Source organism: Motacilla alba, unplaced genomic scaffold (assembly GCF_015832195.1).
Source record: "Motacilla alba alba isolate MOTALB_02 unplaced genomic scaffold, Motacilla_alba_V1.0_pri HiC_scaffold_31, whole genome shotgun sequence".
NCBI lineage: Eukaryota > Metazoa > Chordata > Aves > Passeriformes > Motacillidae > Motacilla > Motacilla alba.
Window position 1 is genome coordinate 173761 of NW_024037405.1, and position 23852 is coordinate 197612.

Here is a 23852-nt window from a genome sequence, read left to right on the forward strand (position 1 = left end):
TTTGAATGTCTTCAGGGACAGTGGCTCAACCCCTGGGGATTTTCAAAAGCTCTATGAGCACAATCAAACATGGACACATGTAGAAGAAAAAGCCAGTACTGCAACAGTGTATTGTACCAAAGAGTTCTGCTTATCATCGTCCTCCACACCTTTGGTATCATGGGATCCTTTACAGGACAATATTGTTTTTTCTCAGATGTTGGGATAATTTCTCATGCAAATGTGCTGCTTTAACAGAGGGTATTTTAATGTAGAGCACGGTTTCCCTACAAAACTTTCCTCACCTCGTATCAGGTGGCAGAGCTGCAGATTTGGTACCCTGCTGGGGAATTAACCGCAGTAAGACAATCTTACTATTGGACTGCACTAAAGCTCCAAGTTGTGAGATTTCTTCTGGAAACACTTCTGTTCTCCTGTTTTGTTGAGCTGCATGTTCTGCATTGCCAATGCCAAGTGAAAAGCCACTGCTCAGTGGGGACAATCTGGGAGCCTCTCAGGAACTGAGGCCTTCAGGTCAATGAAACACTCACTGCCAGAGGGGCCAGCAAAAGCAGGTTTAACACAGATTTGCCAAATTGTGGCACAGTCCAACAGCAACGCTCACTCTGCAGCTTTCCTCCATGGATGAATCAGGGACAGGAACATCCAACTGGAATGAATTTGGAAAGATTGATGTGGGGACTGGGGGCAAGAAGGGGGCAGAGCTGTTAAAGGAAGTCCCTGCCATTGAGTCATGAGGTGCAGAAAGGACTCCCCTGCTTTCTAAACTCCTTCTCGAGTAGGTGGGGATGGATCCAATCTGAGTCCCAGACTTCATCAAGACTTTGTGACTAAGGGATTATAACAGCACTTAATCATTGCCCTTTCCCTCCTGTGCATCTGATTCCACTGCTTTTGTGTAATGGAGTATTCTCAAAATAGAAATGTGCCTGAGAGATTGGGAAAAGCTGTGGAGTGCTTGAGAAAAAGGTTCTGGGTGTCATTGGAAAATCAGTATGGAAATATTGGTGAACGGCTGCCCCTGATTGATGTTATGGTGGTGGAATGCACTAAATGAGCATTTCACTGGATTTGGATTTGCCATGCAAATTTCACAGAGCTTCTGCAAGGGCTGAGGCTCTTCTCTGGGTGTCTGCAGGGCCTGAGGGGGTGAGCTGAGCAAGCTGCCTGCAGCAGCCCTTGCTGTGTCCTGTGCAGAGGCTCTCTTGAAGGCTGCAGGAACTCAGGCAGGGGGAGCAAAGCCAAATTTCCCCTTCAGGATGTGGTTACCTTGTGTTTTCAAGAGCAGGGGAGGGTTAATGCTGCCTGGTGCAACTGAGTCACAAATGGTGACCACAGCATCCTGCCTGTAGCCTGTGAGAGGGCCATGAGCTGGGGAAGGTGTGGGCTGGGCTCTGTTAGGCATGAGCCAAGTTGCTCTGGAAACTATCACTCCATCAAACCACCCCACATTATTTTCTGGTGGCCCCTTGCTCCCATCCCTGAGTGCAGAACAACAGCAGGGTTTCTTCTCTGCTGGTAGGAGCATTTTCCTCCCTCGTGCCTTCAGCAGGGACTCTCCTCACTGGAGCTTCTGCATGGGCCAGAGAGACACTGCCCTGTACAAAGTCTGCAGAAGAGAAATTCAGCCAACAGGAAATCTGCAATATCAAAGCTGTGTTTCTGATCCCCGTGGGCTTTAGGACAGTTGGATTTCAGCAATTTCCACCCCAGCTCCTGAAGAAGAAGCCCAGAAAACCCACAGCATTTTGGCCTGGTACATCTTTATTTTTGTCACTACTGCAGGAATCTGAAATGCACGTGCAATACATTTGGCAGAAGAAATACAGGTTAATAAAGAAATGAGCATCATCTAGTTGAATGAAATCACTCTAAATTCTATACAGCTCTTCCTATCTGCAATACACACTGATTATATCTATCAAAATCCAAAGCTACCAAAGGCAGCTACTGGGCTGGAATTCCCTCAGCAGTGCTACTCCAGTTCCACAGGCAGAAACACAACATGCCTGGGAAAGGTGCTTTTCAAAGGCCATCTACCTAGAGTGAGCACTGGAGCTTTCAAAGCTGCTGAAGCAGGCTGGACACTGGTGTGCAAATGCCAGAAGAGTGGGGAGATCTGCTTAGCAGGAGGATGAGGATAAATCCACTCTCCTCAGTGCTCAGAGAAGAGGAAACAGCCAAAGCACTTCAGACTCTTCAGTGTAACTCAGCTGGCCAGGCAGGAGTGCACAGTGTTCCATGTCTTCAGGGGAAGGTGCTGCCTTTTGTCCTGGGTGGTGTCTGTCAGCAGTGCTGCCCCTGCTTGTTCCACCCCCTTGTGCTGCTGGCTCATGTTCTTTCCGGCTCTTCTTTGGGTTCATTTCTCATGTCTGGAAGAGCAAAGGGAGGTTTATAGTACATTTAATGAATTTGGGCCTCTGAACCACTGCTTGATTACTGCCAGATGTGGACAGATATACTCACAAAAGTTAGGCTGGACTATCTTTTGTTCCTCTTCAGATTCTTTGATTTTAAAATCCTCCCCCTTCCTCTCTTTCCTCCCACATGTTTTTATTTTGGGATCCTTGCCTTTGAATCCTTATTTGTCTGGATTTTTCTCCAGGCTTTTGCTCTGCCATTAGATATGGTCAATGAGAAATTTCTTAGGCTGTTCAGGTAATACCAGAGTTTCTCTAGCAAACAAAATTTGGGAACCAGCCTCAAGAACTGAGCTTTGAATACAGAAAAATGCTTTTTCCTTTGTCCTTTGGGAGTCAGGCTGGAATTGTCTTAATTGCTTTTTTAGGGGGGTAAGTGGTTTTCTTGTGTGTGGTTTGGTCATTGTTGTTGTCTTTTTGCCCAGAATACCTGAAAGGGCTGTGAAATGGAATCAGGAGCAGATGAATAGGCATGATTCCTTGTGGGGCTAGGTACATACCCAGGGACAGGAAGTCACTCCTGGCACATGCTTCCAGGCTTTGCAGACACCAAGCTGTGAGCTCCCTTACCTCAGGAAAGAAACAGCTTGATACTCATGAGGGCATTGAAGGCGATGCTCTTTGCCAGCAGGACTCTCAAACCCAGCACAGCCATGGACAGCATGTTCACTCTCTGCTCTTCAGGATCTGCTCAGTGACCAGAAAAGAGGGGAGAGATCATGGTCGAGGTTTTGGTGTTGTGATCTTGGCAGAAAGTGGGAAATCCACAGGTGACAGTTCCAGGGAAAGGAAGAGCAGCAAAGGAGCAGCAAAGGAGTAGCCCGGAGAGAACATGGCAACAACAGGGGAGCCCAGGGTCTGTCTCTGCTGCTTTTTGCTTCCTAGGGCTTGTGTGCAACTGCAGGAGCAACCTTGCAACAGCAGCTGAATGTGTTGTGTCTGCTGATTGTGTTGTGTTCTGAGTCCTCTGCCCTGGGGAAAATACCTTTCCATGCCTTTATCCCCCCCGAGAGCAAAGTAACTGCACACCCTGTTTGGGTAACTCACCTTGTGCTGAGGGCTCTGTGCTGTAACTGGTCCCTTCCTCACCCTGAATGACCTTCAGGACTACAGAAACAATCCCACAAAATATAAAATGTGATTTAGTAAAAAACCTCACAACATGCCCCACTTTGAACTATTGGTTGGTGTTGGATAGGCTGTTCCAGCTTGTGCTGCAGCAGGTTGCTGCTGCAGGGTGAAATATGCAGTCATAAGGAAATTACTGTTTTAATCAAATAGATTGCGTCTTCCCTCTTTCTGCCAAATTTATTAAACAGTTGCAACCATTTCTTTCAGATGCTTTGAAACATCTTTCAGCGCTCCCTGTTAAAATACCAAATATGTTTCAGTTTTCTGCTGGCTGCCGATGGCAACGCTGACTAGCACGAGAACACCAAGCCCCACAAGACATTGTCCCTAGGAAAATGCTGCACCTTTGCCACCAAACTGTACCTGGCTGTATTGTTACCATGCGGCTGTCGAACTTGTCCATGCAGATCACCTCTGTTGTGTTCTGTTCCTCAGAGCTGATGGTATGGAAAACTGTTGGCAAAGGTGTTGTTTTCACAGTGGTGCCATCATCTTGTGATTTAGTTGATTTCTCCACAATGACCTCTAGGATAGAAGTTTTTGGACTGTATGTTAGACACCCTATGGTTTGGGCATGGCTGATTTTACTGCAGGCTTGCCTGAGTGCTGAGTCACTTAAAACTCACATATACTCAGCTCTGACTAATTTGTAACAATCCCATTTACTGTCTTTTATGTCATTATTCCGCACCATAGGACACACAAGTAAGGAAAGAAGATTGCTTAAACTCACAGTCAGCTGTCTTAAAAGGAAACAGTTGCTCTCAAAAGAATTTAGTTGCCAACAAGTCACTGTTGTGCCACAATTTGTTTATTTGAGAAAATACCCATTCTTCTAGGTCAGGTCACATGTGGAGAATCAAGAATGATATCAAAAACCAATGTCAGGATTTAACTCAGATTAGCAATTTGAATTAGAGTAAAAACATGGGACTGAAAGGAATCCTCCAGCAGCCTTCCTTGCCAGAAAGGGCTCAGCTTATGAAAGGCATCAGACACATCCACAAAGATTGACGAGTCTGCTTTGCCAGGAGCATCCTGAGGGGCCTCTTGGGTAGAGAGAGGTTCATTACACTTTTCATTTTGCATGGTGTCTGCTTTGACAGGTGGGTCAAGAGATCCCCCAGCTCTAACATTTTGTTCATCCCAGGGTACTGATGGAAGGTGGATCAAGGAGCTCTGGTTTTACATCCTTTCCCCATCAGCCCTATGCCACTGCTGAGGAACTGAGGTGAAAGCCAAATCGTGCTCTGCCACAACTTCACGGGTCAGCTCTCCTGATCAAACAGGCAGAACTACACCCGTCTCCACACCTACAGCAACCAGATACCCACCAGAAATCCCACATTTCCTTCCCAGCTGTGGTACCAGGCTTGGCCAGAGCCTGTCAGTCCTGTGCATTCTGTGTTCTCTGAGAAGACCTTGAAAGGCTTTTCATGTGGTCTCCTCTCCAGGCTTTCCAAGCAGCCAGAATACAAACAGGCTGCTTCTCTGCAGTAGCTCCCTGGGCAGGATCTTCAGCAAGCAATAATGCACACAGTGAAATTGTAGTTCAGAGAGCAGAAGACTGGTTTTATCTGAGCCCAGAAGGCTCACCCGAGTCCCACTAGTTTGCATTACCTGACAGTCCAACCATGAATTCCTACCACTGCTTGCTTCTGGAAGAAATTCATGTTTTATGTTCTGAAAATTTATTTGGAGAAAAATTTGTTCTTCTCCTTTGCTTTCATCTTATAAAGACACAGGATGAGCCCTCTATTCCAGAATGTAATGGGCATTAGCATTTTCAATGAATGTTTAATCTGGAATAATCCAACCCCATCCAAAAGGAAAGCATTCTCTGTCTTAACTGAGGCCTCAACAGAATATGCCTGGAGTATCTCACAGTGGAACTAATGGTTGCTGCTTTATGTCATTTTGATTTAGGTCTATCGTCAAAACTACTAATAACCAAAATAATAATGTAACAATTGTATCGTATATAATGTATGTATATATAACATATATAACATGTATAATATAGAACTAGGGTAAAATAGAATTATGTATATCTTCATGTATGCCTGTCAAAATGCATTTTCGTAGCTCTCAAAGGAATCCAAAATCAAAAGGGAGCAGTTGCTTACATCCTGGAAAATTTGGCTTTAACTTATTATTTCATCTGACTTGAAAGGGACTTTGATTCATAAGGCCCAAGATCTTTTACTGTCAAACCTAATTCCAGAGTCTCTGGCCAGCTCTGAAAATATCCTGTCTTTAGGTATAAAAAGTAAGTCATTGAACAGCAAGGAAAGAAGATGTCTTTCTTGAGAATGATAAATTTACATTCCTTTGTCCCTTTGGAACTGGGAGTGCACTGAGATTTTTCCCAAATACACATTTATTCCCATGCAACCTATCCTACAGACATGGAGAGATATTCAGCAGCACCCAAGGCAGTCCCATGTCTTTCTAGAAGGAGAGCAGGAGGTTTTAAGGATGTAAAGTAACACGGGATCTTCTTGAAGTACTTTGAAAACATGCAGACCTCTGAATGCACAGCAACAATTCCTGAGGGATGCACCTGATACTTCAGGATCACAGAGACCATCATAAAAAAAACCCTTTGCCACCCAACATTCACATTTCCCTAGAAAAGCTTGGGGGTGACATGCACCTTCATTGTTCATCACAGAATTCCAAAGAAAGAGAGGAATAACTAAGGCTTCTCATAATCCCTACTCCCCACATTGGTCTTTTCAGAACCCACACAACTTGGGAGCCAATTGTCTTTCATTCCAGGAACTCTTGGATATGAGGCACTTGTGAGAATTTAAGCCCAAGCCTATTTCACCTCCTTCCTGCTCTGTCCCCGGGCAGTGGGATTCCTTACCTGGGGACACCGTCAGTGTGGTGCCAGTGCCAAACCAGAACCTCTCCAACCAGCAGTTACAGATCTGTCTCAAAACTCCTCAGCACTGGCAGCTCTTCACTGAGCTCTGCATTCCTGCCCCAAGTCAGTCAGTGCAAGTGCACTGCAGGATTGGGCACTGGACAGTAAATTTGGACCAGAGTGCTGCCCGAGGTGGGAATCAGTTATCCCACGCTAAGCAGTGCCCTGCTGGTGTTTGGGGATCATGGGATAACGGTGCTGTGCAGAGTCAGCCCAGTTGTTCCTGGGGAACCTTCCTGAGCAGATCCAGGCTGAGGGTTTGGCTTGAAAGCCTGGCTGGAGAGCGAGTGCATTCAAGGGATTATTGCAGCTGAAAATCCTTTCAGTCAACCCAAACCTTTTAACTCCCTTGCTCTCCCCCACAAGATTTTTAAATGACGTTTTAGGAATAAAGAAATGTCACTTACTTGGTACAACTGTGAGAGTCGTCCCTGTTCCAGTAGCTGTCGTCACACTGCTAAGACTTATTCCAATATCCGACTCTTTCTTCATTGTGTTCAAACTTCTTGTAAATCAAGAGATGGATCACTACATTATCCATGGGTGCAAGTCCAGGACAGGATCCAGAGGTAAATTTACTTTGTAAACTGAAATGGGAAAAATATTACTTGATTAGTTCAATGATTTCAGTTAGCTTGATTGAGTACAGAATTTTCAACTTGTCCCTTTCTCCCACTTTTTAGAACCTTCATCAGCTCTTTTATGTATCCAGGACAAAAGGAAATATATAAAGGATGTTCTACTTGTCTTTTTAAATAGCACAGTCACCCCTCTCCTTTCTTTCCCAAAATACCTCATCTTTATTCCTTCTTTGGGTTTTTATACTGGTCCTTAGGCTCTTTATATCATTGTGGTACCCCCAGCCCCCCATATCACAGTGATATATTTTGTAGCAAAAACTGTCTCTGTTCCACTCCACAGAATTTTGGATTCTACAGGCAATCACGTGACTTCTTCAGTGGTTGGAGATCCAACATACCACATGAAGAAACACCATATGACTTTCAAGGAAGGATCTCAAATAGTACCTGAAATCATGAGTTGTTTATGAGAATTTCAGGATTACATGACACCTCTGAAAAGTCCGATGGAGACTTAAACTGGATAGAAAGCAGGAAAATTTTCAGTACTCTTTTAGTTATTTCAAAGCATTTCTGATAATTTTTCTGACTTGCTGGAAGCTGTCCCCTTTTCCCCCTTTGTTTCAGTGCTCAGAAGCAGGAGGGATGTGCCCTCTGGTCTCTTAGAATTGGTGCCTGGGGGTCATTTAGTACCTTTGAAAGTCTTCATGGTGTTTTAGGTAAGAGGTGAAAGCAGGTGAAATTATTGTACTTTGCTGGGTAGGGGCACTGAAACCTTGGGAGTGAGGGTCAAAGAGTGGAGGGTCTTGTTCTTCATGCATCTGCTCCTGGCCATTGTTGGATCTGAAATTCAAAGGATCTTTGTTCTTACCAAAATCTTCCTCTGTGCTCTGAGACAAAGAGAAGAACACAATGATGAACTCAAATGAAAATACCTAAATGCAGAAGGTTCCTGCCCACTTGTTCAACTGGAGCTGGTTATCAAACATCTAAAATGACCTGTCTGTGAGAGCCGAGGTCTCAGGTTGAATGGTTAGGAAATTGGTCTTGGAAAAATAGGAGAGGTTTTCTGATGTGTGAGTAATTCTGGGAATCAAATTTGTGTATGTGCACACAGTTGTCTGAGGAAAAACACATGAGGTAAAGCCACTGTGTTTTCCTCCTTCCAGAGAAGAGAGGGAGACAGTTTGTGTCTGGTGGTTCAGTTGTTTTCAGTCACTGTGGTACGTAGTTCACACTGTGCTAGGCACTTCTACAAAAACATCTGGGGGTGTTTTCAGTGCCAGGTGATGTCTCCTCTTTCATGTCTTTGTAGTGCTGCCTTTTGTTTTCCTGTCCCTCTCCACTGCTCTACTTCTGAACATCTAACACTGTTCCAGAGGATTCCCTAAACTAAAAATATCATTATCATCCTTGCTTTTTTGTCAGATTGAGTAGTTAATATTAATGTCATTAAAACATTGCCCTGATTTGTATCTCAGGCTCAATAACATTTTATCAATTTTCATTCTGTATTCCCTAAGCCCTTCTGCACCTTCAAGCTCATCTGTCCTTAGAGCCTATTTGCATGCCAAAGAAAAAGATCTGTCCATGTTTAAAAATTGTTCAGGAGATACTTTGGTTCAGCTGATGGGGCTTTCATTGACTCTCTTGCCATTAATGACCTCAAGATTCTTATTTACTCAGCTATTTAAGTTTTTTGAATTTCTTATGTGAGTTCCATTTTTATAATGGCCATATGAGTTTTGTCCCCATTAGATCAGCAGTTTTTTCCCCGTAAATATTTTAAATCTTATGAACTGATTATTTGAGTTCACCATTGTTTGGAGTTTTGATTTATTTGTATGTGCTTTTCAATGAGTTTCTAGGTGGGGAACATCTGGTTATAGTTGACTGAAATTGGCTTTTAATTTGATTTTTACCTTGCTTAATCATTTTTAATAATGATAGCTTGGAATTGTAGAGCATTTTCCTAAACCTCAGGTGCAGTCCTAAGCTGCACATAACATGAATTCCTCCTTTTTGCATTGTTGTTGTTCCCAAGGATGTGGGAGGTGCGTTTCCCATTTTTGATCAGTGATTATCACAGCAATGCTACTATTTCCCATTGGTAACAGGGATATGTTCATCTCCTGTTCTCTTGAGTGTGTCAGTTACGTTCTCTTCCTTGTTGTTTGAGTCCTGCAGGAAAACTGGGGAATGTGCTGATGTGATGTTTCCAGTCGGTTCTGTCCTTGGCATGAAAAAGAGAACAAGCCCTAAACCCCTCCTGCACCAGGCCTGGGCACACACAGGGGCCTCTCACGTCCCCTGCCCTGCCTGGCAAATCTTCCCAGAACCGTGAGACCTCACCCTGCTCCTCACTGAGATCTCCCAGACCGTTAAACAGCGCCTTTCCATTCCAGTGGCCACAGAGACACACCTGTGCTCTCAGCCACCCACAAACCACACATGCTGGCATTTCTCTGCTTGAAAAGCTCAGTTCTGCCTTTCTTTTTGCTATCAATGTTCTGGAGCAGTGTCTTTGTATGAAAGACAGCTGTCTGCCATGGGAGGTGAGAACCTCCCTTGGAATGGAAATATATGACCCCCTTCCCTCCGAATTATTATAACTTATTACAGAAATAAATTATATGATTATATAAATCATTATATGGGGCTTTCAGACAGAGATATAGGAAAAGGAAAATCATTCTTTTCCTAATAAATTCATGTATAACAAGTCACACAAACAGCAGCACCAAGCAGAAGCAGCCAGCCAGGCCCGGCCTCTCTCGGCCACAGGCGCTTTCCCCTTGGTGCAGTTCCGGTCACAGCCAGCAGGGGCGCTGCTGGCTCCCGGCCGGGCAGGGCGGGTGCGATGATTGCCCCGCTCCAGCAGGGGGCGCTGTGGCGCGAGCTCATCTCCCTCATGAGGCGATGGCGGCTCAGGCGATGGAGGAGAGGGGAGGTGGCTCCCTTTGCAAAACTCACAGGAGCAGCCGGTCTCAGGGCCACTGCAGGTGGTGAAATGTGCTGCAGCAGGAACCTCAGAGTGGAGAGCCAGAAAAACTGAGGTGAGCACACCCCGTGGCAAGTAAAGTATAGCAAAATCTCTAAAGTTGAAGCAGGAGCCAGGAGAGTTGGGCGGGCACAGGGTGTAGAGTAAAAGTGTAGCGAACAGGCCTAAGCAGCAGCAGAAAACTGCAGGGCTAGGCAATGGTAGCCTCCACAAGCAGTGGGGGATGCTCCCTCAGGGGTCCTGGGCTTCCAGGAGTGTTATTCCAAACTTGTCAGTGTGGATCCTTCCTGGCTGCTGGCAATCACTGGCAGCTGGGAACCCACTCCAATAAAGGGGAAGAGCTGCTGAGGGGTCTCCCTGAGGCTGATGGTGTTTCCCTGAGTGAGTCAGTAGAGCTGCCCTCCGATCCAGCAGGATGGCTCAGTGCAGGGCCGCCCTCACTGGACACTGACAGGGTGGCTGGGCACAAGGGTCTCGGCTTTTCTGGGGCACTGACAGACAAATTAAACACTGGGGGTCAAGGAAATTGCCTCACACCAAGGGTAGAGGAAGCCTCCTGCTTTCATGTGACAGAGCCAAAGGTGGGAATTGTGGCAAAGCCTGGGACAACTGCCTGACCCTCTGGCATCTGTCACTCCTGTTTGGGATGCCTCAGGAACTGCGCTCAGGAACACAAACCCATGGATGCATTTGCACAGGTCTCCTTATGTTTTCCATGAGAGCCTACACTTGTAAAGAAAGAAATGAATGCACCGTGCTCAGAAGAAGAACACCTGTGTTTATCCCCATGGAGGCAGAGCTGGGAGTGCAGGGAAGGATTTTTTCATCATGTCCTGGGAAAGTCCATCTTAGCAGTGCAGCTCCTGGTGCAGTGTTTCCCTTTCCTCAGACATGACTGACTATTGTTATGTGTTACTGCAGTGTTGTTGTGAGATTCCCTAAACATCATGAAGTGTCCAAATGTGGTTCAGGTCTGCTTTTCCATGTTAAAACTGCAGCTCTTTCAGTGCCCATTGGGTTCCTTTGTCACGGTTTAACCAAAGATGGTAACTAAGCACCACATGGCTGCTTGATCCTTTGCCCCCTCATTGAACTGGGAGAGAACTGGAAGAGTAAAAGTGAGAAAATTCATGGGTTTAACAAATAACACTTTTATAAATAAAGCAAGCACTGCCTGTGTGAGCAAAGCAAAGAAGTGATTGACTACTTCCCATCCACAGCCAAGAGTTCAATCTATTCCAGAAAAGCAGAGCTCCATCATGCTTTAATGGTTACATGGAAATACAGATGACATCACTCAATATCCCCCCTATCCTTCCTCTTCCTCATCTTTATATGCTGAGCATGATGTCCTGTGGTTTGGAATCCCCCTTTGGTCAGCTGGGGTCAGCTGAACCACCCGTGTTCCCTCCCAGATGTTGTGTACCCTCAGCTACGCACTGGTGGGTGGAATGAGGAGCAGAAGAGGCCTTGACTCCATGGAAGCACTGTTCAGCAATAACTCAAACATCCCTGAATTACCAGCTCACTTTCCAGCACAGATTCAAAACATAGTCCCATTCCTGCTACTATGAAGAAAATTAACCCTACTCACTGCCTTTCTCCTGTTCTTATTCCATGTCTGCCCCTGCCTGTCCCTCTCCCCTCCTGGGCTGAGCTCTTGCCTGGCCATATCCAAGGCTCCAGGGGAGCCACACAGTGGCTGAGCAGAGCTGCCCTTCCAGTGTTTTGTCTTTGATCCAGGGAATTCTGAGCTGGGAAGAGCTGGTGTGGTCTGGGCCTTCAGAATGACAAACACTAAGGTAAAATGTCACAGTCTCAGGCAGGACTCATTCTTCTAAGCATCAGTATTGCAATTAGCAAGGAGCAGGATTTAGGAAGGAGGGCTGGGAGGTGCTGCAGGGACCAGAGCAGATATTCCTCAGCTGCTCAAGGTTGAAAACCAAGGTTTGTCCCTCTCAGCTGGTGGGGGATAGGTGGTGGAGCAAATATTGAGTATGCAGACAGTGCAGGACCCCACACTGGAGTAAGTGGAATGGCCTGACAAAATCTGTGACTCCACAGAGAGCTCCCATTGGAGCAGGCTCCTGGCAGGAGCTGTGGTCTCATACAGGGAGCAGCCCACACCAGAGGAAGTTTTCTGGCAGGACCCTTGCCTCACAGAGGAGCCGCAGTGCCATGGTCAGTTCCTGAAGGGCTGCACCCCATGGGAAGCACCCACTGGGCTGGAGGAGTTTGTGAGGAGCTGCAGCCAGAGGGAAGAACCTGCACTGGAGAAGTTCCTGGAGAAATGCATTCCATGGGTTGGACTCCACAATGAAACAGGGGAAGAGAATGAGAAGAAGAAATGGCAAAGAAAACATGTTTTGAAGTGATTGCAGGCCACATTCACCATCCCTGGGCAGTGATCAGGTGGAGGAGATGTTTCATGATTTGTTCTTACTTCTCACAAACCTATATTGATTTGATTGGCAATGACATAAATTCCTTTCCCCAAGTGAATGTGTTTGCACATGATGGCACTGCTGGGACATCTCCCTGTGCTTATCTGGACCCACAAACATGAATTGTGTATTTTTCCTGCTGTCCAGTAGAGGAGTGAGCACTGAGACAGCAGCTTGCTGAGCCCCTGGAGGACAACCAAAGTCAACTCACCACACCTCAACTCCTTCTTCCTGGTCAGGTGCTCTGTAGCAGCCAGCCTGTAGAGCAATGTCACCCCTGCCGATCTGGCTTTCCTAAACAGCCTGGCTGCACCCACCACAGCCCTCTGGAAGCTCCAGCAACACATCCCAAACATCCCATGGCTCTGCAGCCAAGGCACCAAAGAGAAACGAGGCCGTGCTGGACAGGAGCCCAGGCAACAGGCACTAAACCTGCACTTCCCCAAACTGCAGCCTCTGCAGCTCCCAGCACAGATCCTCCTGCACCATCAATGGGACCAGCCCTTCCAGCAGCCTCCCTGCAGAGCCTTCTAGTGCCACCAAGGCACAGGGATGTTTGCTGCACCTGCCATTGCCTGACAAGAGCCCTGGGGAGCAGCTGCAAGAAAGAAATGCTGACAGATCTGTCCTCCCCATCTGCTGGTTTTTGGTTCACTCTGCTGCAGAGCTGCTCCAGGGTGATTCTTGCCCTGCAGAAATAGCTTGCGGCGTCGCCTGGCTCTGCTGCCAGGATCTGCAATGGGAATCTGTTCCTGAACTTCTCATCTTTTATCTTAAAGCGGTCTTTGAAACCTTCTCCATAGGTGCCATCCTCTTTGTAAATCCATTCCTGAGATCCAGTTGGGCCATGACGGTACCATGAAACGGAGTAGTACCTCATAGAATCCCCCGTCATGCGGCACTGCAAGGTGACTGATTTTCCCTCTTCCACGGTCACTTCCCTGGGGTGCTGCTCCAAGGTGGCTGCACCAGTGAGCGAGACTGCTGCAGAAAGCAAGAACAAGCCACAGTCACTGTGAGATTCAGCAAAGGTCAGGGCAATGCTGGAGGGGCTTTGGACTGGCACTGCACCTGTGAGAGGACAAAATCCTCCTCTTTGAAGCCAGCTGACACAGATGGCCAGAGCTGGTGGCAGCTAGCAAGGCTCACAAGGAAGGACACACCACATTTCCCTCCATCCTTTTCCCAAATTAGACAGGAAGATTTTCCTGATTTTCCCTAAAGAAGCAGGAAGGATTTGCACCATGGGGGAATAAATCCCTTTGTCCTTGCCAAGACTGGACGGCGAGGAACCCACTCTGCTGTCCCTGAAGCTGCTCTGGGTGAGCACAGCAGAGACAAAGGGCTGTCCCAGGCAGCGGGGCTCGTGCCCTGTGCTGCCATGCCCCAGCTGCTCTGTGCCAGAGGGGCCGCAGTGCCCCAGGAGCAGCCTCCAGTGCCAGGGCAAAGCGCTGGGCCCCAAGATGGGAGTGCAGCAGGGAGGTGCCCTGCGTGTGCCCAGGCTGCAGAGGAGGCAGCAGGGATGCAGGTGCCGAGCCCAAAGGCACAAGAGGAGCAGGGCTGCTCTCCCCGTGCTCCACAGGCGTGGCTGGGCAGCTGGAGCCGGGCCACAGCTGCGGCTGCAAGCGCTCAGCACAGCTCCCCAGAGCCCTGCAGAGCCCAGGGCCACGCTCAGCTCCTGGGGCCATCAGCCCTTGCCCTCACTTACCTACAATGGGCAAGAAGCCCACGCACAGGGCACTCCACATGGCCAGGCCCGCTCTGAGGGGCCTCTCTGCAGCTTCTGTGTGCCTGCACAACAGCTCTGCCCACACCTGCCCTGCCTGGGGCTCTGTCACTGCTCTCAGGCCCAGTCCCTGCTGGTCCCTCCCTCTGCCTATGACAACACTGAGGGGGAGAGGTGGGGCACCAGGAGCAGAGAGCTTGAAGCTCCTGGTGCCCTCCTGGGTGTCTCTCACCCTGGATGGTCCCCATCTTTCTCTTAAGCCCTCTCCATATTCACACTTTGTGTGATCCTGTCAGAGCCTCAGGCTTGCTTTGGAGTGGCTCAGTGGAAACACTGAAATGGGAAATTCCATTCCTAAACCACAACAGCCTCATTTGGCATCCAGTGTGGGCATGAAGGGTTGAGACAGGAACAGATGTGCCCAGAGTGGGCTGGAGACCAATCTGATCTCTGCATTAGTTGTATCAGGTGTGGAGCCACAGCTGCCAATGCTGCTGGGGCTGTTCCTGTGGCTGTGGGACCTCACCCTGTGTATGTTCCCATAGGTGCTCCCCATGATGATATTGTGCAGGGCCGTGGGCACTGAGGAGGGGATTGGGAAGAGGACAGCGTCGAGTGTTAGAGAAAGATACTGTCCCAAGGATGATCGAACAGTGCTCCCAGGCAGCTGGAACCCCATGGCCAGAGACTCTCTTTGCCATCAAAACAAAACTGTGTGTGCACAATGCCTGTTAGAGGTGTCCACCAGGCTGGGGTGTCTCTCCTGTGTCTCCTTGCAGGTTATGTTTCAATACAGGTCACAAAACAGGAAGTGCCCTGGTTGTGGGAGGCTTTGGCACAGCCAGGAATCAACTAAGGCCCTCCCTACAGAAATCCTACAGTTGGCATCTATTTTCAAAGCTGTGCTTTGGAGAGACAGACATTCCCAGGAGCTCTGCGCTCCCCAGTCCTGAATAGTTTTGCAGGGGAAGATCAGGTTCTTATTACTTCAGTTCAGACAACATCTGCTGACTGAAATTCAAGGGAAAGAGAGAAAGAGCACTTGCCCTTGCAGTTGGATTATTACCCATTCTCCTAACGAGTTTCTGTGATATGTATGCCCATTTCAGCTCTTCCTTGCATATCCTGAGTTGTTCCATACATGTTTAAGTGGATGAATTGCTTGTGGGAGGTGTTCAGAATGCAATAATGATGTCCTGAATACAACCCCATGTAGTTCTCCTTCCTGCACCCAATCAGGGCACACATCACTCACTGCATCCTGAAAAATATTTGGATCATAACTGATCTGTAGGTGAATTAACCTACACATTGTGATGCTCACTTGGGTGAGCCTTGGGTTTCCTCCTGTCATTTTCTATGTACCACATTTCATTACCAGCATTCCCACTCCTTCAGTTTTTCCTGACATTTGGAAAAGAGAAATGCTTCTCTCAAAATTCAGCAAAGCCACAGTTTCTCACCTGTGAATCCCAGGCAAATTCTGGCAGAAAACCTCATTCTGGTCACAAGTCAGGAATGGGGACTTACTAAGATATTGAGCCTGATCTCGACTGAACACCGGCAGAAGCCCAAGTGTGAGACTACTGCAATTCAGATTCAGATTGAGATTCCTAAGGAACTTTGAAAGCAGTGCTGCAAGTGCTTGCCGTATTTTACTCCATTTCTTCTGTTACAAATAACTTCCAGCTCTAACTGTGCTTTAGTCTTAAGTTTCAACTGAAGCTTCTCTGAATCTCACCATAGTTTTTCAGCTCTTTCAGCTTCCCAATCCTGGTCATTCCAAAGCCTCTGTATCACTTTGCAAGAGTTTCCAACTGCTCCTGCTGGCAGGGGCAGAATACAAATGAAAAGCAAAGAACTTTCATTTGTAGCATGCCCAGGCACAACACTTCTTATGGGGTTTGGGTGGTTGTTTTTTTGCTTTTTGTCTTCTGCTTGGGCTCTTTGCTGGATTTGATGAAAGTGTTGTGAGAACAATAAACACTTTGGCCAGAAGGTAGCAGGAGAGACCAGAGAAAGCAGTTCCGTTTACATCAATAGATCTAAGTTTACCAGGAACGTTTTACTATTTCAGGACACAAATCAGAGAGGCTGGATTATATCCAGCAGATGCAGTAATGTGATTACTAGATTGCACTGTTAATGCTGTATAAGGAAACTGAAGGATTCAGTGGTACAAAAAGGCATTTAGTGTTGCCCATTCTCATGGAGTTCTTCATGATGCTTTCCCGTGTAACCTCTTGGAGAGAGGTTTATTCCTTCAGAATGCTTTTATTGTTCTCTGCCACTGGAGAGAGCTCTCAGCACTTTGAGTTGCTCAGCAGGGCAGATGTCAGATACCACACTCTGTGTGTGAGACTCACTTAGGGGAAGCAATAATAAATGTGCTAGAAGTAAAAATTTTCCACAAATTACTTTAAAAGTTTTATTTGAGTTCATGCATTGGCTGGTCTTGTCACTGAAACTGTGGGAAAAACAAAAACTCTGCCACACCATTTTTTAGAGAATCAAAGCATTACTTTATTCTGTCCAGGAGGTGCAACAGAAATCATTTCAGCCACACATCGTGCTGGTTGTGCAGAGAAAATCCTTCCATCACACAAGGTGTTAACTGGAGTTTTCTTGTACTTCTACAGTCACAACCCAGGGAAATTCATTTGTTCAATGTTCCTTGCTCCCAAGTTCCACAGTTTGTAGTATTTGAATTCCTACTGATCCCTTCACCCTCAATGTTATGTTGGTTCTCAGCCTTGATTCTCTCATCGATCTTTTCCCAGACCAGGTGTCTCTGACCAAGCCAGGGCTGATGTTTGGAGCTGATGTTCATTAATGGTCATTATCTCTTGTGCATCTTCTGTGCTGCTCCCAGGCTGCTGAGATGTGAAGCTCCTCAGGCCTGCAATGCTGGAACAGTCCTCAGCAAAACACTTCAGTTCCTTTTCCCCTGGGCAAAAGTGAACACAACCCGTGACTAAAGTTATATAAAGAAATTCTGAACTTCTTCTCATTGCCCCCAGTATGAGGGAGGTGTCACAGAAATGCAGAAGGATTGAGGTTGGAAGGGACCTCTGGAGGTGGCTGGGTCTCCCCTGCTCCAGCAGGAGTGTCTGGAGCTGTTTGTCAAAGGCCATGTCCAGGTGGCTTTTGAATGTCTCCAGGGACAGTGGCTCAACCCCTGGAGATTTTCAAAGGCTCTATGAGCACAATCAAACATGGATGCAAAATAATCTGGAGAAGAATAGGCCAGTTCTGTAAAAATGTATGGTAGCAAAGAGTTCTGCTTATAACCATCCTCCATTCTTTTGGTATCATGGGATCCCTTCCAGGACAATATTGTTTTTTAATACTTCATTCAAATTCCTCATGCAAATGTGCTTCTTTTAACAGAAGGTATTTTATTGTGCAGCACAGTTTCCCTACAAGACTTTCCTCAGCTGATACCAGGTGGCAGAGCTGCAGATTCTGTCCCCGTCTTGGGAATTAACCACACTGACACAATCTGACCATTGGACTGGAAACACTTCTGTTCTCCTGTTTTGTTGAGCTGCATGTTCTGCATTGCCAATGCTCAGTGGGGACAATCTGGGAGCCTCTCAGGAACTGAGGCCTTCAGGTCAATGAAACACTCACTGCCAGAGGGGCCAGCAAAAGCAGGTTTAACACAGATTTGCCAAATTGTGGCACAGTCCAACAGCAACGCTCGCTCTGCAGCTTTCCTCCATGGATGAATCAGGGACAGGAACATCCAACTGGAATGAATTTGGAAAGATTGATGTGGGGACTGGGGGCAAGAAGGGGGCAGAGCTGTTAAAGGAAGTCCCTGCCATTGAGTCATGAGGTGCAGAAAGGATTCCCCTGCTTTCTAAATTCCTTCTCGAGGAGGTGGGGATGGATCCAGTCTGAGTCCCAGACTTCATCAAGACTTTATGACTAAGGGATTATACCAGCACTTAATCATTGCCCTTTCCCTCCTGTGCATCTGATTCCACTGCTTTTGTGTAATGGAGTATTCTCAAAATAGAAATGTGCCTGAGAGATTGGGAAAAGCTGTGTGAAATGCTTGAGAAAAAGGTTCTTGGTGTCATTGGAAAATCAGTATGGAAATATTGGTGAACGGCTGCCCCTGATTGATGTTATGGTGGTGGAATGCACTAAATGAGCATTTCACTGGATTTGGATTTGCCATGCAAATTTCACAGAGCTTCTGCAAGGGCTGAGGCTCTTCTCTGGGTGTCTGCAGGGCCTGAGGGGGTGAGATGAACAAGCTGCATGCAGCAACTCTTGCTGTGTCCTGTGCAGAGGCTCTCTTGAAGGCTGCAAGAACTCAGGCAGGGGGAGCAAAGCCAAATTTCCCCTTCAGGATGTGGTTACCTTGTGTTTTCAAGAGCAGGGGAGGGTTAATGCTGCCTGGTGCAACTGAGTCACAAATGGTGACCACAGCATCCTGCCTGTAGCCTGTGAGAGGGCCATGAGCTGGGGAAGGTGTGGGCTGGGCTCTGTTAGGCAAGAGCCAGGTTGCTCTGGAAACTATCACTCCGTCAAACCACCCCACATTATTTTCTGGTGGCCCCTTGCTCCCATCCCTGAGTGCAGAACAACAGCAGGGTTTCTTCTCTGCTGGTAGGAGCATTTTCCTCCCTCGTGCCTTCAGCAAGGACTCTCCTCACTGGAGCTTCTGCATGGGCCAGAGAGACACTGCCCTGCACACAGTCTGCAGAAGAGAAATTCAGCCAACAGGAAATCTGCAATATCAAAGCTGTGTTTCTGATCCCAGTGGGCTTTAGGACAGTTGGATTTCAGCAATTTCCATCCCAGCTTCAGAAGAAGAAGCCCAGAAAACCCACAGCATTTTGGCCTGGTACATCTTTATTTTTGTCACTACTGCAGGAAGCTGAAATGCAGGTGCAATACATTTGGCAGAAGAAATACAGGTTAATAAATGAGCATTGTCTAGTTGAATGAAATCACTTCCGATCTTATACAGCTCTTCATATCTGCAATACACACTTATTAAATCTATCTACTACTAACTCTATCTACAGGGCTGGAATTCCCTCAGCAGTGCTACTCCAGTTCCACAGGCAGAAACACAACATGCCTGGGAAAGGTGCTTTTCAAAGGCCATCTACCTAGAGTGAGCACTGGAGCTTTCAAAGCTGCTGAAGCAGGCTGGACACTGGTGTGCAAATGCCAGAAGAGTGGGGAGATCTGCTTAGCAGGAGAATGAGGATAAATCCACTCTCCTCAGTGTTCAGAGGAGGGGAAACAGCCAAAGCACTTCAAACTCTTCAGTGTAACTCAGCTGGCCAGGCAGGAGTGCACAGTGTTCCATGTCTTCAGGGGAAGGTGCTGCCTTGTGTCCTGGGTGGTGTCTGTCAGCAGTGCTGCCCCCGCTTGTTCAACCCCCTTGTGCTGCTGGCTCTTTCCTGCTCTTCTTTGGGTTCATTCCCCATATCTGGAAGAGCAAAGGGAGGTTTATAGTACATTTAATGAGACTGGGACTCTGAACCAGTGTTTGATAGCTGTGAGCTCCCTTACCTCAGGAAAGAAACAGCTTGATACTCATGAGGGCATTGAAGGCGATGCTCTTTGCCAGCAGGACTCTCAAACCCAACACAGCCATGGACAGCATGTTCACTCTCTGCTCTTCAGGATCTGCTCAGTGACCAGAAAAGAGGGGAGAGATCATGGTCGAGGTTTTGGTGTTGTGATCTTGGCAGAAAGTGGGAAATCCACAGGTGACAGTTCCAGGGAAAGGAGCAGCCAGGAGAGAACATGGCAACAACAGGGGAGCCCCGGGTCTGTCTCTGCTGCTTTTTGCTTCCTGGGGCTTGTGTGCAACTGCAGGAGCAACCTTGCAACAGCAGCTGAATGTGTTGTGTCTGCTGAATGTGTTGTGTTCTGAGTCCTCTGCCCTGGAGAAAATACATTTCCATGCCTTTACCCCCCGAGAGCAATGTAACCGCACATCCTGTTTGGGTAACTCACCTTGTGCTGAGGGCTCTGTGCTGTTGCAAACCCTGTCACTGGCTCCTGTTGCTGGTTCTTCAGTCTCCCCTTCTGTAGCATGATAAAGAAAAGGCATTTTAACCTATATCCACCATTTAAACAGGATTTAAAAAAATGTTTAGATGACATTTCTCATAGAAAATCTGCAGAAGGTACAGAGGGGGGCTCAGCTGGTCAGGATTAATTCCAGCATTAATTTGAGCAGACAGTTTCTCCATGCCATTGTAGGAAACTGAAGAATTCCTGCATTGTTTAGGTTTTACTATTTTAATGACCTTCAGGACTAAAAGAGTAAACCCATCAAATACAAAAATTCATTTTTAATAAAAATTCCTCACAGCCCACCCCACCTTTAGCTTTGTCTTGGTATTGGAAGGGCTGATCCAGCTTGTGCTGCAGCAGGTTTGCTGCTATAGGCTAAAATATTCAGTCATAAGGAAATTCACACTTTGAACAAATAGATTGTGACTTCTCTATTCTTCCAAAAAAAAAAAAGCATCTCAAAGTAATTGAATAGTTGAAACCACTTCTTTTAGATGCTTTGGAACATCTTTCAGCTCTGCCTGCTGAAATCCCAAAGGTCTTTCTTATTTCTGCTGGCTGCTCAGGGCAGTGCTGTCCAGAAGGAGAACACAAAGCCCCACAGGCCCCTCTCTGCAGAAATAAGTGACAGCGGTGCCACCAAACTGTACCTGGCTGTGTTGTTATCGTGCGGTTGCCAAATTTGGCCGTGCAGGTCACCTCTGTGTCTTTTGTCACCCTGACCACTTTAAGTGCATTGTAGAACCCCTCTGATGTCAAAATGGATGTGCTCTGTTCATAGACGACCTCCTGAGAGGGCATCTCCAGCCTGATGTTCTTTGTAGGGGAGTTCCTTGCCAAACAAGCTGCATTCCCAGTGCTGCCAGCTCCTTCCAGTTTCTTTGATTTCACCACAATGACTTGAAGGTCAGAAGTTTTTGAAATGTCTGAAAAGAAAAGCAAGGTTTGGATAGGACTGATTTTACTGCAGGCTTGCCCGAGTGCTGAGTGACCCAAAATTCCCATGTACTCCAGCTGTGACTAATTTGTAACTTTGTCATTGATTGTCTTTTATGGCAATATTCCTTGCCATTACAGGTACAAGCAACAGAAGAAAATAGCTTAAACTCACAACCAGCTGTCTTTGAAGAAATCTATTGGTGTCAAAAGAATTTAGTTGCCAACAAGTCATTGTGGTGCCATGACATGTTTATTAGAGAAAATCTGGAATAATGCTACCTGAACCAAAAGGAAAGCCTTCTCTGTCCTTAACTGAGGCTTCTACAGAATATGCCTGGAGTACCCCACAGTGGCACTAGTGGTTGCTATTTTTTGTCATTTGGACTTGGGGAACTGGCAAAAGATTGGATAATAAAGTGTCTGTGCTGTACCTTAAAATACATATTGGAAGTAGCAGATCCTAAAGGAATTCAGAACCCAAAGGAGGAGGTTGCTCACATCCTGAAAATTTGGCTTCAACTTATTAAGTATTTCAGCAGACTCAAAAGGGACTTTGATACTTTGAGTTCAATGTCTTTTACTATCAAACATAATTCCAGAGTCCCTGTGCAGCTCTGAACATATCCTGCCATTTGCTAGGAAAAAAAAAAAAACATTGAGGAACAAGGAAAGAATAATTCTTTTTGCAGAATGGTAAATTCGCATTCCTTTGTCCCTTTGGAACTGGGAGTGCACTGAGATTTTTCCCAAATACACATTTATTCCCATGCAACATAATATACAGACATGGAGAGATATTCAGCAGCACCCAAGGCAGACCAATGTCTTTCTGGAAGGAGAACAGGAGGTTTTAGGATGTAAAATAATGTGGGACATTCTTGCTGCACTTTAAAGACATGCAGACCTCTGAAAATACAGCAACAATTCCTGAGGGATGCACCTGATACTTCAGGATCACAGAGACCATCATAAAAAAACCCCTCTGCCACCCCAACATTCACATTTCCTAGAAAAGCTTGGGGTGACATGCGCCTTCATTGTTCATCACAGAATTCCAAAGAAAGAGAGGAATAACTAAGGCTTCTCATAATCCCTACTCCCCACATTGGTCTTTTCAGAACCCACACAACTTGGGAGCCAATTGTCTTTCATTCCAGGAGCTCTTGGATATGAGGCACTTGTGAGAATTTAAGCCCAAGCCTATTTCACCTCCTTCCTGCTCTGTCCCCGGGCAGTGGGATTCCTTACCTGGGGACACTGTCAGTGTGGTGCCAGTGCCAAACCAGAACCTCTCCAACCAGGAGTTACAGATCTGTCTCAAAACTCCTCAGCACTGGCAGCTCTTCACTGAGCTCTGCATTCCTGCCCCAAGTCAGTCAGTGCAAGTGCACTGCAGGATTGGGCACTGGACAGTAAATTTGGGCCAGAGTGCTGCCCAAGGTGGGAATCAGTTATCTCACGCTAAGCAGTGCCCTGCTGGTGTTTGGGGATCATGGGATAACGGTGCTGTGCAGAGTCAGCCCAGTTGTGCCTGAGGAACCTTCCTGAGCAGATCCAGGCTGAGGGTTTGGCTTGAAAGCCTGGCTGGAGAGGGAGTGCATTCAAGGGATTATTGCAGCTGAAAATCCTTTCAGTCAACCCAAACCTTTAAACTCCCTTGCTCTCCCCCACAAGATTTTTAAATGACGTTTTAGGAATAAAGAAATGTCACTTACTTGGTACAACTGTGAGAGTCGTCCCTGGTCCAAATATAAGCTTCTCTGTCCACACACTGCTAAGACTTATTCCAATAACTCACTCTTTCCTCCTGCTGTTCAAAAGTGTTGTAAAAACAGGTGATGAGAAGCCATTAGTCCTAATTATCCATGGGTGCAAATCCAGGACAGGATCCAGAGGCAGATTTACTTCCAAAACTGGAAAGGGAAAGAAGGTTAATGGAATTGTTCAGGGATTTCAAACAGCTTGGTTGACTATAGAATTTTCATACTTCTCCCTTACTTCTACCTTTTAAAACTTTCATGAGCTCTTTTATGTATCCAGGATAAAAGGGAATAGAGGAAGAATATTGTTCTTCTCCTCTTAATCATTAGAGTCACCCATCTCCTTTCTTTCCCAAAATTTCTCACCTTCTTTCCCTCTTTTTGTTTTTGTACTGATCTCTATGCTGTTTACATCATCGTGGTATACCCAGCCCAAGTCACGGTAATATATTTCATAACAAAAACTTTCTCTGCTCCGCTACACAGAATTTTGGATCATACAGGCAGTCACATGACTTCTTCAGTGGTTTGAGACCCAACGTACCACATGAAGAAACACCATATGGCTTTCAAGGAAGGACCTCAGAGAATATGAGAGAGGTTCAGTTGCAAATGAGAACTTGGGGATTACATGACATGTATGAAAAGTCTGATGGTGTTAGGGTGGATAGAAAGCAGAAAAATTATGTGTACCTCTGGTGTTATTTCAGAGCATTTCTTACAATGCAGTCTAATCCCCCTGATTCTCTTCTTGTAGTGTGAACAGAGTTCTGGGACGTAGCAGCCTGGCTCTGAGGGTGTTGGGAGGAATGGATTAAAAGCAGAACACGCAGGAGTATTGTAAATTGCTTAAGTGACCTTCCA

At 46.6% G+C, this 23852-nt stretch overlaps 2 protein-coding genes across 7 annotated transcripts; both read right to left on the bottom strand.

Moving 5' to 3' along the window:
- Nucleotides 1-1746: 1746 nt before the first annotated feature.
- On the bottom strand, nucleotides 1747-14418 carry LOC119696482 (T cell receptor alpha chain MC.7.G5-like). Of its 6 annotated transcripts, XM_038126210.1 has the most exons (8): nucleotides 14218-14418; nucleotides 13187-13580; nucleotides 7337-7354; nucleotides 6891-6931; nucleotides 3915-4076; nucleotides 3468-3527; nucleotides 2991-3107; nucleotides 1747-2372 (listed from the first exon to the last, which is right to left on the bottom strand). In XM_038126210.1, the coding sequence occupies exons 1-7, from the start codon at nucleotides 14255-14257 to the stop codon at nucleotides 2992-2994; spliced, it is 831 nt and encodes a 276-aa protein (XP_037982138.1). In that variant the 5' UTR covers nucleotides 14258-14418; the 3' UTR covers nucleotides 1747-2372; nucleotide 2991. The 6 variants fall into 6 exon arrangements, 3 of the variants coding, with proteins under 3 accessions (XP_037982138.1, XP_037982139.1, XP_037982140.1); XM_038126211.1 differs by lacking the exon at nucleotides 7337-7354 and having other exon boundaries at nucleotides 6891-7070; nucleotides 13385-13493; XR_005255600.1 differs by lacking the exons at nucleotides 3468-3527; nucleotides 7337-7354 and having other exon boundaries at nucleotides 6891-7070; nucleotides 13385-13490; nucleotides 14218-14415.
- Nucleotides 14419-19668: 5250 nt separating this feature from the next.
- On the bottom strand, nucleotides 19669-23405 carry LOC119696468. Its single transcript, XM_038126198.1, is given in 6 exon segments — nucleotides 19669-19693; nucleotides 19777-19893; nucleotides 20227-20298; nucleotides 20685-21215; nucleotides 22944-23038; nucleotides 23401-23405. Coding segments are annotated over 5 exon segments (819 nt in total). The 3' UTR covers nucleotides 19669-19693; nucleotide 19777.
- Between the last annotated feature and the right edge of the window lie 447 nt (nucleotides 23406-23852).

Excerpts from the sequence above, each read along its gene's own strand:
- LOC119696482 (XM_038126210.1), bottom strand. The coding sequence starts at position 14,257 with ATGTGGAGTGCCCTGTGCGTGGGCTTCTTGCCCATTGTAG. Across the intron at positions 13,581-14,217 it reads GGGCTTCTTGCCCATTGTAG|GTGCAGTGCCAGTCCAAAGC; the intron begins GTAAGTGAGGGC and ends GTCCTCTCACAG. Across the intron at positions 3,528-3,914 it reads CATGGTAACAATACAGCCAG|TCCTGAAGGTCATTCAGGGT; the intron begins GTACAGTTTGGT and ends TTGTTTCTGTAG.